The sequence below is a fragment of the Tenebrio molitor genome, chromosome 4 (assembly GCF_963966145.1).
Source record: "Tenebrio molitor chromosome 4, icTenMoli1.1, whole genome shotgun sequence".
NCBI lineage: Eukaryota > Metazoa > Arthropoda > Insecta > Coleoptera > Tenebrionidae > Tenebrio > Tenebrio molitor.
The window spans coordinates 27,342,270-27,358,907 of NC_091049.1; the positions used below are offsets into that span (position 1 = coordinate 27,342,270).

The following is a 16,638-nucleotide window of genomic DNA, read 5'->3' on the forward strand; positions in this document are numbered from 1 at the left end:
GAACAAAAATAACAATAATTCGTACTTCATTTTATAAACAAAGTTCAAAATTCAAAAATCGTAATAAGAAAACTTTCTGTTTATGAGTACTTGTCGGTAAAGGGTTTTTAACTTTTTTGAAGGCTTTACTCAATGTTTGAGGACATTTGCAGGCACACAACTGAGAACCTGATAATTTCAACTTTTCCTCCTGTTTTCTTCAACTTTTTCCTGAATCTTCTTTTACGAGCCCTTTCAGATATTCTTTTCTCGTTCGATAAAACAGCATTACTCTTCAATGAAACTCTTTCTCCTGCTCTTTCCACTCTCTTTCTTTGAGCGTCATGTTATAGAAACCCTTCTCCCTTATTACTTGATGTAATCTTGTGTCAGTATCGCCGCGAAGCCTTTTTATTTTGTTTTTTGAATCTTTCTTTCCTCTTTGCATCCATTTTTGTCTATATGTACAAAAAATATGCATAAACCATTTATTAGGCAGATTTCGTTTATAGAAAAATAAAAAATGTAGCAAAAGTTAATGTAAATAACTAAAAACTATTATAGGAGTAATTTTTATATCACATGTTTCACATTATTATTTATTTTATGACGGACGGGACAGGAAAAATGGTGCTCTAATGTTCGCAAATGGCACCATATATTTTTTTTAAATAGTTTCTCTTCATATATCGGTCCTTCTACTTTAATACATAAAAGTAACAATAACCGATTCAAGGACATTATGGTTTATTTTCAATTATCTTGAGTTTTGCATGACGGACGGGACACGAAAAACATACTTTTTGTAAACTTGTGTAAATAAATATGCATACATACCTTTGTTACAAAGACACACTGAACAATTACGCCTTAATTGTATGACACAAAAACATTTTTGTCACATGTCAAAATATCCGAAAACAGTAGCTACACAGCAACTAGATTTTGATGCGAATTAGAAGCTTTTTGCAAGCGCTCTCATTACGAAAGTGTTTTTTCATTTAAATCAAAAAAAATATTTAAACGTTCAGATTCAAATGTGATTTTGGACATTTTAAATCCAAAGTGACATTATTAACAAATCGATTCTAAAAAATAGCTAAATTCATTTTTTGTTGAAACGGTTTCATTTATCGTGGAATGGCTCTAATACAATCTAAACAAAGGCATATACGTACATCATTACCTTGAAATGTTACCTTAGTGGATTTAAAATAATTTTTTCGATTTCCAAAGCTTCTAAATTCTCTGTTATGCAAGATTAGATATTGGTAGTGAGTGATCTTGTACTTTGTGATAATATGTACGATAAGAGGTAGCTGCCATGACAATTTCATACTAATATTTCAAAATAATTGACCTGTTAAGTGCCACTTTCAAAGACCGCCAAATCAGCAAATAAGTCCAATAGAATTTTTTTAACATTTTTCTGACGTTTACGGTAATCTCTTCTACACCGTAGTGCACCGTTAGTACGCCATTTTTGGGACACCCTGTAGTTATCGAAGCTTTTCTCTGAACTACGTAATAGGCACATTAGTTTTTGATTACCTAATTTGTCCAATCCATACTTTGGAAAAATATAATTGATATGTTCGATTTCTTTCTGTAACACACTTCATTCGCTGCTTGTTTTTCCAACGATACCACAATGGTGTAACAATGTATACCTTGCTTTTGAAAATAAAATCAACAGTTATGGATTACCTGCATCAGAACCTCCTAAATGGTAAGTTCATTAAAACATTACTGGTCAACTTCCTCGTGAGCATTTTTTAGAGGACCCCATGAAAATGGTTCGTGTGTTGGGCAGCGATATTTATCAGACAAGAATTGGTAAATTCGTACTGAAGTTAACGTTTATTTTCTACTTGGCATTGTTAGTCGCTCAGCTCTACTTCTTCTTTCTGGCAGCGACCACAGAAAACTTAATTAATTATGCACCGCTCTTCTTGCAAATGTGTTACATAATACCTGTCCAGAAACGACACAACTTATTCCTAAAGTTTTTGTTTTAGTCCGAATTCGCAATCTCCATTCTATTGTACAAAAATAAAATTGTAGAACAAGTAATGGAAGTGATCGATTTGTGGGAGATCGATTCCGCCGGTGAAGAAACTACACAGAGAATCACAAGAGAGTCCAGACGAATAAATATGTTTGTGACAATCAACACCATCTTGGCTGTGACGTGGGCTACCACTCATCTTCTCTCCCATAATCCCACAGAGACGGTCTTTGTTCGACATATTTTTCACCTGCTGTTTCCTCGGCAGGCCGACTTTCTTTTCATTTTCTTTAATTTAACGCTTTATTTAGCAATTTTTGTCAATATAGCACATTGTTATGAAATAATTTATGCAACGCAGCACGTGAAATTTCAGATATACATGTGTAAAACATTCATTCAAGAAATGACCCATGGTACAGATTCTGAGGAGACGTTAATTTATAATGCAGATTATCAACAGCTGATAGAGTCGAGACTCAAGTCTTTAATCAAGAGACATTGTGACTTTATCCGGTAATTAATTGTTCGTTGCATTTTTGTAATCTCCCATGTTTTGAACTGAATTTTCTTCTAATTTGTCTTCATCTGAAACCTTTTTGATTCTTGGCGTTCACGTTTTGATCTGTTTTTGATTTTTAAATTTTTCAAGCGGTCTACCTTATGTTTTCTTAGCTTTTTACATTTATCAATATCAAATAACACAGTTCTGTTACAGATGGAGAGATAATATGTTGCTTCTAATGAAGCATCTCATAGTGCCATTTACATTGGGCGCCGTCGTCAACGCTACAAGTCTTGCTCTTTCCCTCCTACAAGTAAGTGCTTATTCACAATGGACATAAGACATAAGAAATACATAAGAGATACCTAAGAATAATTTGTAAATTTGGGCAATTGGAAAATAATTTATATGTCCATATAACTCAAATATGATTCTTCATGCCTTTTTGTACACAACATTAATGTTCACTGAGGTCACTTCTCATAAGTTACGTAAAAATGAATAGTATATCCACTGCATGTATTATGAATTTCTTATGCCTTATGTCAAGCTTATGTCCATTGTGAATAAGCACTAAGAAACTGCTCCTCTAAATTTTCTCTTTCTGCTAACCACGTTATAATTATTTACGTATTAAGGGCTGTTAAAAAGGCCATAACGAGCAAGGGAGCTGTTTGAGGCCCGACGAAGGAGGGCCTTAATGCTCCCTTAATAGAACGTAGTACGTACAACTTTTTTGGTCGTGCTAAATCACTTTAAACATTCCGAATACAGAGCGTGGTAGGGAAGGACCCAGTGGCGCTCGAGAAATACTCTTAAAAAAAAAAATTCGCTCTTCCTGAAGAAGATATAAGCACTTTAATTTTGTTCAATACATAGCAGCTTTTATATCCACAGTCACAATTCTAGCTTTATTTTCCACAATCATCTGCACCATAAATAACAATAAACACTGAACTTTTCAGCCTGTATTTGAAGAAAATGCACCTCAAAAGTGCACCTTCAGCAGATCAATGTATCTTTGTAGGGGGAGTCCCGATTTTTTTTTATTTCCATATTTGGACTACTGAAGTGATCCTCTACAACGCTCTGAATTCGGAATTCGCGAATTTTGAGACACCCTGTATAATAATTAATTATTCAAAGATTCAGCATTTGAATGAAAAGAATTTGAAAATCATGGAAAGCGTTGTCACTTTGGCAAAGCGTTGTTACTTTGACAACGCATAAAATTTTGAAAAAATCGGTCTGTTAAAATTTGCGGGCGGTTAAAACCTCTCTAACAGCCCTGAGTGTTGCCAGGGTGTTATTGACATCTTAACGGTTGTCGATTGTTGAACGTTGTTCATACCTTAACAACATAGCACGACGAAATAAGGTTCTCGATTACAAAAGGTAACGACAACGGTTGCGCCAATATTTTCATCTCACTTAATTTGGAGTCTATGCAAGTTAATCTGTTTCACGCGATACAAACACCCCATAAAATTGTGTATACTTCTGTCTTTGTCACACTCACGACATTTGTCGATAATGTCCTCTCTTTTAATTGGAGTCTCAAAAATGAACAATGAGTTGTCGCTACCTTATTTATCATCGAGATCCTTAAGGCGGCCTTACACCAAGGCAACAATTGGCAACATGTTGCTTGCAACATTTTTTAGTAATGTTGCCAGTCATTACTAAAAAATGTTGCAGGCAACATGTTGCCAATTGTTGCCTTGGTGTAAGGCCGCCTTTACGACGAAAATATTATTAACGCCACCTGTTCGGCAAATTCTAAGACAATTGATTCTTGATAACATTAACCTGGATGACGAAAGGTGTCGACTTTCTCAAAGGTTTTATCACTTGGTCTACATTGCAGGATACGATATCGTGGCGCAGTTGTCTGTTCGCGGTTTGTGCCTTTTTGACCATCACAAGCCTGATAACAGCTGGACACTTTTTAGAAGACGAGGTGATTCACTCTGAAATGTTTACTTTGATGTAGAATTATTTTTCAGTCGGAAAAAATGTTGGCGAGTTTTTCCATTCCAAAATGGTACACCTGGAATATCAAAAACAGAAAGCTTCTGTTGACAATTTTGACCAACACAACCAGACCGATCAGCATAAAATTTACAGACAGTTTTACCATAAACTTCACTTTATTTGCGTTCGTGAGTATAACTTTTGGTGAATATATCATCGATTAGATATTTGTTTTAATTTTTAGATTGGCAAGACACTCTACTCGATAGTTTCGCTCTTCTTGAGTACAAAAATTGGAAAACATTGATTCGCTATTAAATCTTTAGTGATTGTTGTTCACTGACATTCCGAATGTCTTAAGAGAATTTATTATTCAATAGTGCTATTAATTATTACAAGATGTAACAACACCAATCATCTTTTGTAACAATTTAGAAATTTGACAGTTCAACAAGTACTATAGGTTATTCTACGAATTGATTTTTTCTTTTTCATTAACACTTACAATTTGTATGATTAATATTTTTCAAATCTAAATGTTATGGCACAATAGAACATGTGAAACAATTAAACACAAAGCACATGAATATTTAAAGTAAACAACTTAATTTGCATAGAATAAACAAACAAAGTGAATGAACAGTATTTTACCCCACCATCATTTTCTTGTGCAGTAAATCTTCTAAATAATTATAACAACCAGAAAATATAATCAATTCTTTCTGATTTAGAAAGTACCTTAGCAGAAATTGAACATCATTTTACTTACGTTTTTAAACATTTTTGACGGAGATGAATAGAAATAAATTTTAAAATCTAACATAACGGATGTTCACAATCTAGCACATTTGTGTTGGCTGTGGTTTGAAATATGCTTGACGTTACATAAACTACATAACGTAACATACAACTACAACTTGCAAATATGAACATAACGTGAACTGCTTCTTTAATGCACCCGATACACTCTCCGAAAAACTGCGCAGTCCAGGCCTTCCGTATTTCCGGAGCGTCTGTGGTAGAAAACTGCGTAGACTGTTCGGGCGGCCGGATGAGAATGAAAAAACGATTCTGAATAACTGTGCAGTTCCAAATGTCAAACCAACCGCAGTGTGTGTGGCGTTGTCAGTTCAGTTTAACTGAGGCGCCATTCAGACAACATGAGTTGAGTATTTCTTCAAGAGTTTATCAAGATTTACGAGTCGGAACCGTACCTTTGGCAGATTAAACGTAAACTCTATCGTGATAGTGTGAAAAAGGGAGATTCCTCTGCGCAAGCATTTTTTGTGGTAACTTACTTTTGGGAGTTTCTAATACTGGTAATCCGTAACTCTTGATTTTATTTCCAAACGTAAGGAATCAATTTTTACACGAATAATACAATCGAGGGATTGTTATAAAAACAGGCACCAAATCAAAAATATGTTACGGAACGAAATCGAACGCTTCAATTATATTTTTTTTGACTGGGCAATTTAGGTAATCAAGAACAAATGGACATATTGAGTAGTTCACAAAAAACTCTGATAACTGCTAGGGGAGATTTTTATATTATCTACGCAGCCATGACGAAAACAAGTGACGATCCCCTGTTGCTGTGACATTATGATGCTTACTGACCAAATTTAATTCACATTCAAAGAGTTTTGTTGTTTTTGTGTAGCCTTAACCAACAAAAAATTAGTGAAATTTAGCTAGAACACAGAAGCGCGTTCAAATTCTTGACGAGGGAAGGAAATGGACCCAAGAATATTCACCAGAGGATATGGCGGCGCCTCGGCCAGAAAACTCAAACTGGGACGAAAAAGATGGACTTTTTGGCCTTGATACACAAATAATTATTTTTTTCTTCAAACGTCCGTAAATTAGGACATTATCCTGCTGCATTGATAACGCTAAAGTGTCATTTCATTGTCATGGCATCTAACGAGCTGACGAGCGGCAGATAAAGTTATTATCTCCGCTGAGGGCGTCCGTGAAGTTATTATCTCCGCTGATGAGCGGCAGTAAAGTAAACTAGCTAAATCATTTGAAATTCCTACCTGGTTTCTTAACATGTCTTAAATAATTTGTTATGAAGGTTTGAAGAAAAAATAGTACATATATGTTATGAGGAGCAAAATGAAGTTTTATGTGCTGCAGCTGGTAGATTGGCTCCGGTGAGTGCCGAGTCGGCTCTGGTTGGTTCCGGGTGCCTCCGGGTCGACTCCGGGCGGATGCCGGTTGATTACCGGATCGGCTCCAGGTGAGTTCCGGGTAGACTCCAGTGGGTTAAGGGTCGGCTCCGGGTGAGTCCCGGCTCGGCTCCTGGTCTATTCCGGTTTAGCTCCGGGAACGTCCCAGGTCGGCTCCGAATCTATTCCGGTTTGGCTCCGGGCAGGTTCCGGGTCGGCTCCCAGCGGGTTCCCAATCGGCTCCGGATGAGTTCCGTGTCGGCTCTGGTTGGTTCCGGAGGCCTCCGAGTCGACTCCGGGAGAATGACAGTTGATTTCCGGGTCGGCTCCGGGTGAGTTCCGGGGCAGTTCCGAATGAGTTCCGGGTGAGTTCCGGGGCGGCTCCGGGGCGATTCCGGTTCGGCTCCGGGTGGGTTCTAGGTCGGCTCCAGGTGGTTTCCAGGTCGGCTCCTGGTGGGTTCTGGTTCGGCTCCGGTTGGTTCCGGGGAACTCCAAATCGACTCCGAGCGGGTGCCGGTTGGTTTCCAAGTTGGTCCGGGTGGGTTCCGGGTGGATTCCGGTTGACTCCGTGTGGGTTCCAATTCGGCTCCGGGTGGGTTCCGGGTCGGCACCGGTTAGTTCCAAATCGACTCCGGGCGGGTGCCGGTTGGTTTCCGAGTCGGCTTCGGATGGGTTCCGGTTGACTCCGTTCCGGGGAGCTCCGTGTCGACTCCGGGCGAGTGACGCGGTTGGCTCCGGGTGGGTTCCGGTTCGGCTCCGGGTGAGTTACCGGTGGGTTCCGGGTTGACTCCGGGTAGATACCGAGTCGGCTCCGGGTGGGTTCCGGCTCGGCTCCGGGTAGGTTCCAAGTCGTCTCCGGGTGGGTTGAAGGGTCGGCTCCGGGTGCGTTCCGGGTCGTCTCTGGGTGGGTTGCGAGTGGGCTCCGGGTGGGTTCCGAGTCGGCTCCGGGTGGGTTCCACGTCGACTCCGGGTGAGTTCCAGGTCGGTTCCAGTGGCGTTCTGGGTCGACTCCGGCTGAATTCCGGTGGGTTCCGTAAATTTAGTAGGCCATCTTGTAGCCTATTCACAACTATTTAATTTGGTGCATTGATAATTAAAATCGCCTAATAAATAAGGGAGCTATGGACTCATCTTCTTTTTTGGAGACACCTGTGTAAATGAAACTTCAAATCGACCTGATAAATAAACGTAACTTCTTGATATTCCACTTAAATAATCAGTTATAATACCACGAGTAGTCAAAGATTGTCGAATATTTTTGTGGTGGTATCACGAATGGTCATTCGCTTTATGAACACCATGCGTGCGTAGCACGAATGGTGTTCAAAAGCGCAATGACCATGAATGATTAATATAAAAATTTTCAAAACTAGTTCGCAAATCTGCCTTACACATGATTTCATTGTTCAGTTAACTTCGTAAGAAAGTAATAATTTCCTTGAATAAAAATAATAATCAAGATTTGTTTAAAATATTCACCTCGACCACTAGTGGAATAGTCGACTGTAATTACACGAGAGGTCTTTTTTTGTCCGGATAAAATTGAATTTTTTTACGATAATGTGGTTGCTTGGTAAATTGACGACACAAACCACCCGATAAAAAAACGAGTCCGAAGGACGAGTTTTTTTATCTGGTGGTTTGTGGAGTCAATTTACCAAAAAAAAACCAAATTAGAGTTTAAAAAATGAAATTTTATCCTGGACGAAAAAAATCTCGAGCGTAATTCGATGAGATAATTTAATGAATAATGATAGGTAGGTAATTATGAAAAATTGAATTGGCCATTTTGCACGTCAATTTATTACAAGCTGTGTCAATGTTTAAGATTGTTGGTTCGTTATCATAACAACAGACAATAATCAGGTTCGAAAAAGTTTGCCATGGAAGTTTAAGCACATTTTATCCAGATGCAAAGTTAGGGCTAACTTTATCCGATGTCAAAGTGACAAATGCATCGCGGCTTATGGGATTTTTTATACATGAATTAAATTATCAGTTATATTTTCACTAGTGGAATATTCGCTGGAATTTTCTGTTGCTAGGCTACGAAAGTAAATTTCTGCTATTTTATTGGTTAATATTTGAAAAATAACAGGTGAATTGAATAGTCAAATTAATTATTTTGTCGAATTAAGGTACATCTTGTACAAAACACGTTAGGAAATGCCATTTTGTATGTTTCTGTTAGCATCTCACTCGTTACACATTTCCTAACTAGTAACATAGGTAAATAGTTATCGAAGCTTTTCTCTGAACTACGCAATAAGCTCATTAGTTTTTGATTACCTAAATTGTCCAATCCATACTTTGGAAAAATATAATTGAAATGTTCGATTTCTTTCTGTAACACACTTCATTCGCTGCTTGTTTTTCCAACGATACCACAATGGTGTAACAATGTATACCTTGCTTTTGAAAATAAAATCAACAGTTATGGATTACCTGCATCAGAACCTCCTAAATGGTAAGTTCATTAAAACATTACTGGTCAACTTCCTCGTGAGCATTTTTTAGAGGACCCCATGAATATGGTTCGTGTGTTGGGCAGCGATATTTATCAGACAAGAATTGGTAAATTCGTACTGAAGTTTACGCTTATTTTCTACTTGGCATTGTTAGTCGCTCAACTCTACTTCTTCTTTCTGGCAGCGACCACAGAAAACTTAATCAATCATGCACCGCTCTTCTTGCAAATGTGTTACGTAATACCTGTCCAGAAACGACACAACTTATTCCTAAAGTTTTTGTTTTAGGCCGAATTCGCAATCTCCATTCTATTGTACAAAAATAAAATTGTAGAACAAGTTATGGAAGTGATCGATTTGTGGGAGATCGATTCCGCCGGTGAAGAAACTAAACTGAAAATCACAAGAGAATCCAAACGAATAAATATGTTTGTGGCAATCAACACCATCCTGGCTGTGACGTGGGCTACCAGTCATCTTCTCTCCCATAATCCCTCAGAGACGGTCTTTGTTCGACATATTTTTCACTTGCTGTTTCCTCGGCAAGCCGACTTTCTTTTCATTTTCTTTAATTTAACGCTTTATTTAGCAATTTTTGTCATGATAGCACATTGTTATGAAGTGATTTATGCGACGCAGCACGTGAAATTTCAGATATACATGTGTAAAACATTCATTCAAGAAATGACCCATGGTACAGATTCTGAGGAGACGCTAATTTATAATGTTGATTATCAACAGTTGATAGAGTCGAGACTCAAGTCTTTAATCAAAAGACATTGTGACTTTATCCGGTAATTAATTGTTCATGGCATTTTTGTCATCTCAATTCGTAGTCTCCCATGTTTTGAATTCAATTTTCTTCTCATTTTTCTTCATCTGAAGCTTTTTTGATTATTGGCGTTCACGTTTTGATCTGTTTTTGACTTTTAAATTTTTCAAGCGGTCTTCCTCTTGTTTTCTTAGCTTTTTACAACATTTACCAATATCAAATAAAACTCTTCTGTTACAGATGGAGAGATAATATGTTGCTTCTAATGAAGCATCTCATAGTGCCATTTACTTTGGGCGCCGTCGTCATCACTACAAGTCTTGCTCTTTCCCTTTTACAAGTAAGAAACTGCTTCTCTAAATTTTCTCTTTCTGCTAACCACATTATACAGTGTGGAAACTACTTATGGAATAAATTCAGTAGTTTCAAAACTAATGATAATTGTCGAAATCGCTGAAACAGGTCAATTTTTATTTCTCACAATGTTCATTTTGAGTTACATCACTTGTTCATAACATCATCCATTTTTGAGTTATGACTTCACCAATTTTTTTAAATGACAACCCTCACTTTTTTCTCCTGTTTCCGATAGACCTTCCTACTAGCTAAACGATGAATGAAAAACATTGCATTGGTACCTTACATAACAATTTTTTTGAGAAAATGACAAATTTTTCTTCAAAAATTTAATTTAATTTTTAATGTAAAAATTTTAATTGACCTTAAACAAAAGCAAACAAAGATCTAAGGTTAACAATAAAATGTAACGCAAATGTTGAAATTGTCCCCCGCCAACTATTTGGCACTCACCGACACTTTGTACACTGCGCTCAATAATGTCACGGCTGATTTGTTTCATTTCAGCGCAAATTCTCTAGCGTAATCTTTTAAATTGTTTGGTCCATTAAAATAAATCTTCTATTTTAAATAAACCCATACAAAATAATTTTTACGTTAAAAATTAAATTGAATTGTGTGAAGTAAAATTTCTCATTTTCTCAAAAAAATTGTTATTTAAAGTAGCTTTTTTTTTCATTCATCGTTTAACTAGTATAAAGGTCTATCTAAAAAATGAGTGTGACGTCGTAGCTCATAAATGGATGACGTCATGAACAAGTGAAGCTACTTAAAATAAGCATTATCATAAATAAAAATTGACCTGTTTCAGCGTTACCGACAAATGTCATTAGTTTTGAAATTACTGAATTTATTCCATAAGTAGTTTCCACACTGTAGTTATTTACGTATTAAGAAGGCCATAACGAGCAAGGGAGCTGTTTGTTAATGCTCCCACCCTTAACAGAACGTAGTACGTACAACTTTTTTCATCGTGCGAAATCACTTTAAACATTAGGTATACAGGCTGTCTCAAAATTCGCGAATTCCGAATTCAGAGCGTGGTAGGGAAGGACCCAGTGCAGCTCGAAAAATACTTTGAAAAAAAAAATTCGCTCTTCCTGAAAAATATATAAGCACTTTAATTTTGTTCAGTACATAGCAGCCTTCATATCCACAATGACAAATTACTATTCTAGCTACGTTGCCGTTCCATTTTTACGAAAAATTACAAAAATAAGATTTTTTTACTCCAAAGTAGGTAAAACTATTCTTCAAAAAATTGTTTTACGTTATTATTTTCCACAATCATCTGCACCATAAATAACAATAAACACTGACCTTTTCAGCCTGTATTTGAAGAAAACGCACTTCAAAAGTGCACCTTCAGATCAATGTATCTGTGGGGGGAGTCTCGATTTATTTTTTATTTCCATATTTGGACTACTGAAGCGATCCCCTACAACGCTCTGAATTCGGAATTCGCGAATTTTGAGACACCCTGTATAATAAATAATTATTCCAAAATTCAAGTGTTGTCACTTTGGCAAAGCGTTGTTACTTTGGCAACGCATAAAATTTTTAAAAATGCAATCTGAGTGTTGCCAGGGTGTTATTGACATAAAATTTATTGTTTTTGACATAAAATTAAAAAAAATGCGATCTGAGTGTTATTTATTTTTTGTTATTGTTATTGACATAAAATTTAAAAAAATGCGATCTGAGCGTTGCCAGGGTGTTATTGACATGTTGACATTGTCGATTGTTGAACGTTATTCATACCTTAACAGCATAGCACGACGAAAATATTATTAACGCCACCTGTTCGGCAAATTCTAAGTCGATTGATTCTTGATAAGATAAGATTAACCCGGATGCGAAAGGTATCGACTTTCTCAAAGGTTTTACCTATCACTTGGTCTACATTGCAGGATACGATATCGTGGCGCAGTTGTCTGATGGCGGTTTGTGCCTTTTTGACCATAACAAGTCTGATAACAGCTGGACACTTTTTAGAAGACGAGGTGATTCACTCTGAAATGTTTACTTTGATGTACAATTATTTTCCAGTCGGAGAAAATGTTAAAAAGTTTTTCCATCCCAAAATGGTACACCTGGAATGTCAAAAATAGAAAGCTTCTGTTGACGATTTTGACCAACACGACTAGACCAATCAGCATAAAATTTACAGACAGTTTTATTATAAATTTCACTTTATTTGCGTTTGTGAGTATTACTCTTGGCGAGGATATCATCGATCCGATATTTGTTTCAATTTTCAGATCGGCAAGACACTCTACTCGATAGTTTCGCTCTTCTTGAGTACAAAAATTGGAAAGCATTGATTCGCTATTAAATCTTCACTAATTTTCCAAATTATTAAGGTAGGTAATGTATACAGCTAAGACTTTCGAGCCTAATATCGTTATTTTAAAACGGATTTTTGTGAAATTTAACATGCAGATATTGTAGACGGTGAAGAGTAAGATCCCATTAATGCAATTACCCAAATCTTAAAAACGTAATTTTTACATGCTTTTTTAAAATGTTGGATCACTTAAGATTTATATCAAAAAATTTATCGTCAATAAAAAATGCTGTAAGGAGAAACTCGTCCTTCAAAGACGTCTGATTTGCAAGGAAAAAGAAAAAAATGTGGTAAACGTGACTGCAGATGCAAAAACGTAGACGCGTATGAAACAAACGCGCACTATCGCCGAATTTTGGTCACACCTCTTCGCACAAACGCAGGTGACGTAATATTTGACGTTTATCTTTCTAACCTTACAAACACTTACAAAGTTAAAGACAACATTTGGACGTAATTTATTATACTGGATGCTTAATTAATTTAATTCTTCCATAAAGGACTAAAACACGATCGGGATGTTTTGGCAAGGTAATTTAGTTCACGTACGCTTCCTGTGTCTTCAAATAAATTCTCTGAACCTTAAATTTTCTAAAGCCTACATTTGGATAGTGTTCCACGAGAAAACGAACTGTGTCATTGAAGTTCTTACGACACTCTCCATTGGCAAAAATTATTTCCTTTTTCAACAATATTTCAATAAATTTACACAGTCTGACTTTTCTAATAAAGCGCTCCCACTTTTGACAGATTTTAAGTGTACAAAATGTTGCTTGGCAACTTTTCATCAATTGTTTCAAAAGGTAACTGCTCAAATACCTTCAAAATTTAGATTACATTTTTAACAACAAACTCTAATCTTTTTGTTGAATCAGACGAGTGATTTAGTTAATTGTTTGTGTAGACACCTACTTTTTAATGTTTAACAATCTAATAATAATCGCGCATAATTTTCGATAAAGGAACCATGTGTTAAAATTATATTTTTTAACTTGAGGTAATTTTATTATTAGAGTAAAGTGACCTAATATCCTAATATGGAATAGGTACTTAATATGGAATACTGTAATATTTTCTTTAATGCTAGTGGCATCTAACAATTTCATCAAGAAGTAACACCCTGGAAGCAGTAGTGTGGTGCCCCAAACATTTTAACACTTTAGTACCAGAACTCACCACATAAACGGTAATTATTTGTTTTCGTGAGATTTAAAACTATTTTGTCGGGTGAGTAAATTTTATTATATAGTGCTAATAACAGGAACTTCTTCATTACCCTATAATCATGAGCATGCAGTGGGATGACTGTTAACATGCCTCATACTATTTTTCACGAATATGTAACCGATGTTTCTATAAATTTTATTCATTCTCAAATTATGTTAGTTCCTAATATGGAATATATATTTCGACGTATCTTTTGACGTTTTTTTTTAAGAAAAACATCCAGATATGTTGTTTTTTTAAATTTAATTATCTGTTTTTATTTTATTTAAATATTTTATTTGATTTGTTTGTTATTGTTTTTGATATTTTGACGTTTTTTAAGGAAAGCATCTAGAATTGTTTTTTTTATTTAATTATGTTTTTATTTTATTTAAATATTTTATTTGATTGATTTGTTTGTGTTTTTCTTAAAATAATAAAGAATTTAATAATTTTTTATAATCATAATTTGTAGTATTCCATATTAACCATAGCGGTATTCCATATTATGAACACTTTTTTTACTAACTGCAGAAATACTTTTTTCAGAATATTACGATTTACTGTTAAATTTTAAAAGCCTTGTTACCAAAAATGCTAGAATTGGCTTCATAGTATTTCCCCCAAATACTTTGCATTCATATTTTTTAATTTTTCCTAAATTTTCAACTTTTATTAATAAAAATAAAAATGGTATTCCATATTTGGCCACTCTACTCTACTAATTGAACCTTCACCGTCTAAAATACAAGTATGCGTATTTTAAATTTCATAAAAATACGTTGGCAAATAACCGAGATATTAGGCTGGAAAGTCTTAGCTGAGACACACAGTATACAGCTTGAAACAAAAATAAGTACATTAATTTTAACTGGTAATTAAACTCATCAAGAGCAACAACTTTTCTAAATATTATTTTTTTGTAAACGTTCTCGTTAATGAGTTAAATTTGTTTAAAAGTTTCCACAAATTTCGCTACCCGCCACTGGAGACCACGCTACCTGGTCGACAGGGATAATCGACGAAACAAAAACAGACATTTGCAAATATTTGGCAAATATCTGTGGGGACCGTTTCTAAGCATTTTCACGAAAACAAAATTATACTGCCCATTGTTAGAACCTGTGCTTCGAAGGTTTACATAACCGGCTCGTTAATTTATGAGGGGGAAAATGCTAAAAAAAATTTGCCGATTTAGAAAAAATGGTACATAGAAAAATTGTTCATCATGACGAGTTCTGTTCCTGGTTAAAATTAATGTACTTATTTCTGTTACACCTTGTATAAATAATATTTTTCAATAGCGCTATTAATTATAAGAAAATATAGTAACAGCAGTTATCTTTTGTCAGGCAGGTCGGTCAGGCATTGATTGGCAGCATCAGGACCTCCTAAATCGTAATATCAAATATCAAATTGCCGCTGATAAGGAATAGACCGATAATTCCATCACTCATTGCAAACATTGCTTTCATAGGTGGATATCCGAGATATTTAAAATCCCACAAGGCGCAAGAATCAGACAAGGAATTGTACTAAACAGAAGTTGCATCAAACACCGAACATTTCTCCCAAATGAAAATTAAACCCTCTCGTGCACCACACAAAACGTTTTCAATTGGCGATTTCGGCTAGCGTTGGGGGCGCACACTGTTGATACAGTTGACAGATTGCAAGAGTCATACTCCCACTCGATCCGTGTCTGTGCATTTTTTTCTAAAATAATAAGTAACAAATATTTATTAAATTATACACTTGTTCACCAGCCTATAGCGATATCTTCAATACAGAGAAAAATTATAACGGGTGTTTTTTAAAATTTGGCGTCGAAGTTGACGTTAAAGAGTCGATTGTGAATGCACTATACGGATAACGCTCACGGATCAGCTGTTTAAATCTTACGCTTTTACACGAATGGTGCGTTCTCAATCGACTCTCCAACCCCAAATTTAAAAAAACACCTTTACAATGAAATTGCTCTTATAGAATATGTAATTTTATTCAATAAATGTGTTTAACAATTTATTTCTATACCTACAGTCTTGACGTATATAAGTTCTATTGTAAATATAAGCACTAAGAAACTATTATCATTATTATTGTTCTCTCACATTTCATTTCTCTGTCATCAAATCTCACGAAACGAAAAAATGGTTTAAATCGATTACGAAACGTTGAAATTATATCTCTTGGAATACAACGATTGCAATTCCAATAAATGCGAACATCTCGTCACTGTTTCTCTGTTGATCTAGATTCTCTAGAGTGGCTCTAATCTTCCTGTTAAAGCAATTGTCACTATCTTGTGAAACTTCAAATTGGTCATCAAGCGTCAGAATTGGAAGTTTCTCTTGGTGGAAGAACTTCCGAGGTGGAGGTCATCTTGTTCAAATCAAAGACGAACAGTTTGGTCACCACGTGATATATTTCCATGTTTAACATTACATTCTTTTTAATATTTAAAAACAATTATCTACAACATAGTTACTAAAATATAATAATAAATATAGACGATCTAGTTTAAATTATCACAAAAGAATCCGACATCGGGCACCGACAGCAACAAACAAGTGAAAAATAAAATCTACATTAAAGAAAGTGTAGTATCTGTGAAAGAAAAAAAAAGAAAACATCTTCTCGAGACCACCTTCAGAAGTTAAGTACAGATAAAACACCCAAAAAATATATCTAGACTCCGTTCTTTATTACAATGTTGATATATTATAATACAGTTACACGATATACCCTTCTCAAAAATTTTGATGATAATAGCAAAATATATATTTTATTATCGTTATCGTTTATATTTTAGACATGTATACTATAAAGCCTCATCCAAAAGCTTCTC

At 35.5% G+C, this 16,638-nt stretch overlaps 1 protein-coding gene and 1 long non-coding RNA gene across 2 annotated transcripts; one reads left to right on the forward strand and one right to left on the reverse strand.

Moving 5' to 3' along the window:
• The first annotated feature begins 4,270 nt into the window (after positions 1-4,270).
• Positions 4,271-5,102, forward strand: LOC138129865 (uncharacterized). The gene is made up of 3 exons (XR_011159411.1): positions 4,271-4,452; positions 4,499-4,654; positions 4,711-5,102. It is a non-coding gene; the product is annotated as an uncharacterized lncRNA (long non-coding RNA).
• A 1,676-nt stretch (positions 5,103-6,778) lies between these two features.
• On the reverse strand, positions 6,779-10,264 carry LOC138129431 (putative uncharacterized protein ENSP00000383309). The gene is made up of 3 exons (XM_069045725.1): positions 10,172-10,264; positions 7,410-7,699; positions 6,779-7,349 (listed from the first exon to the last, which is right to left on the reverse strand). Exons 1-3 carry the CDS (start codon positions 10,262-10,264, stop codon positions 6,779-6,781), a joined length of 954 nt encoding a protein of 317 aa, XP_068901826.1.
• Between the last annotated feature and the right edge of the window lie 6,374 nt (positions 10,265-16,638).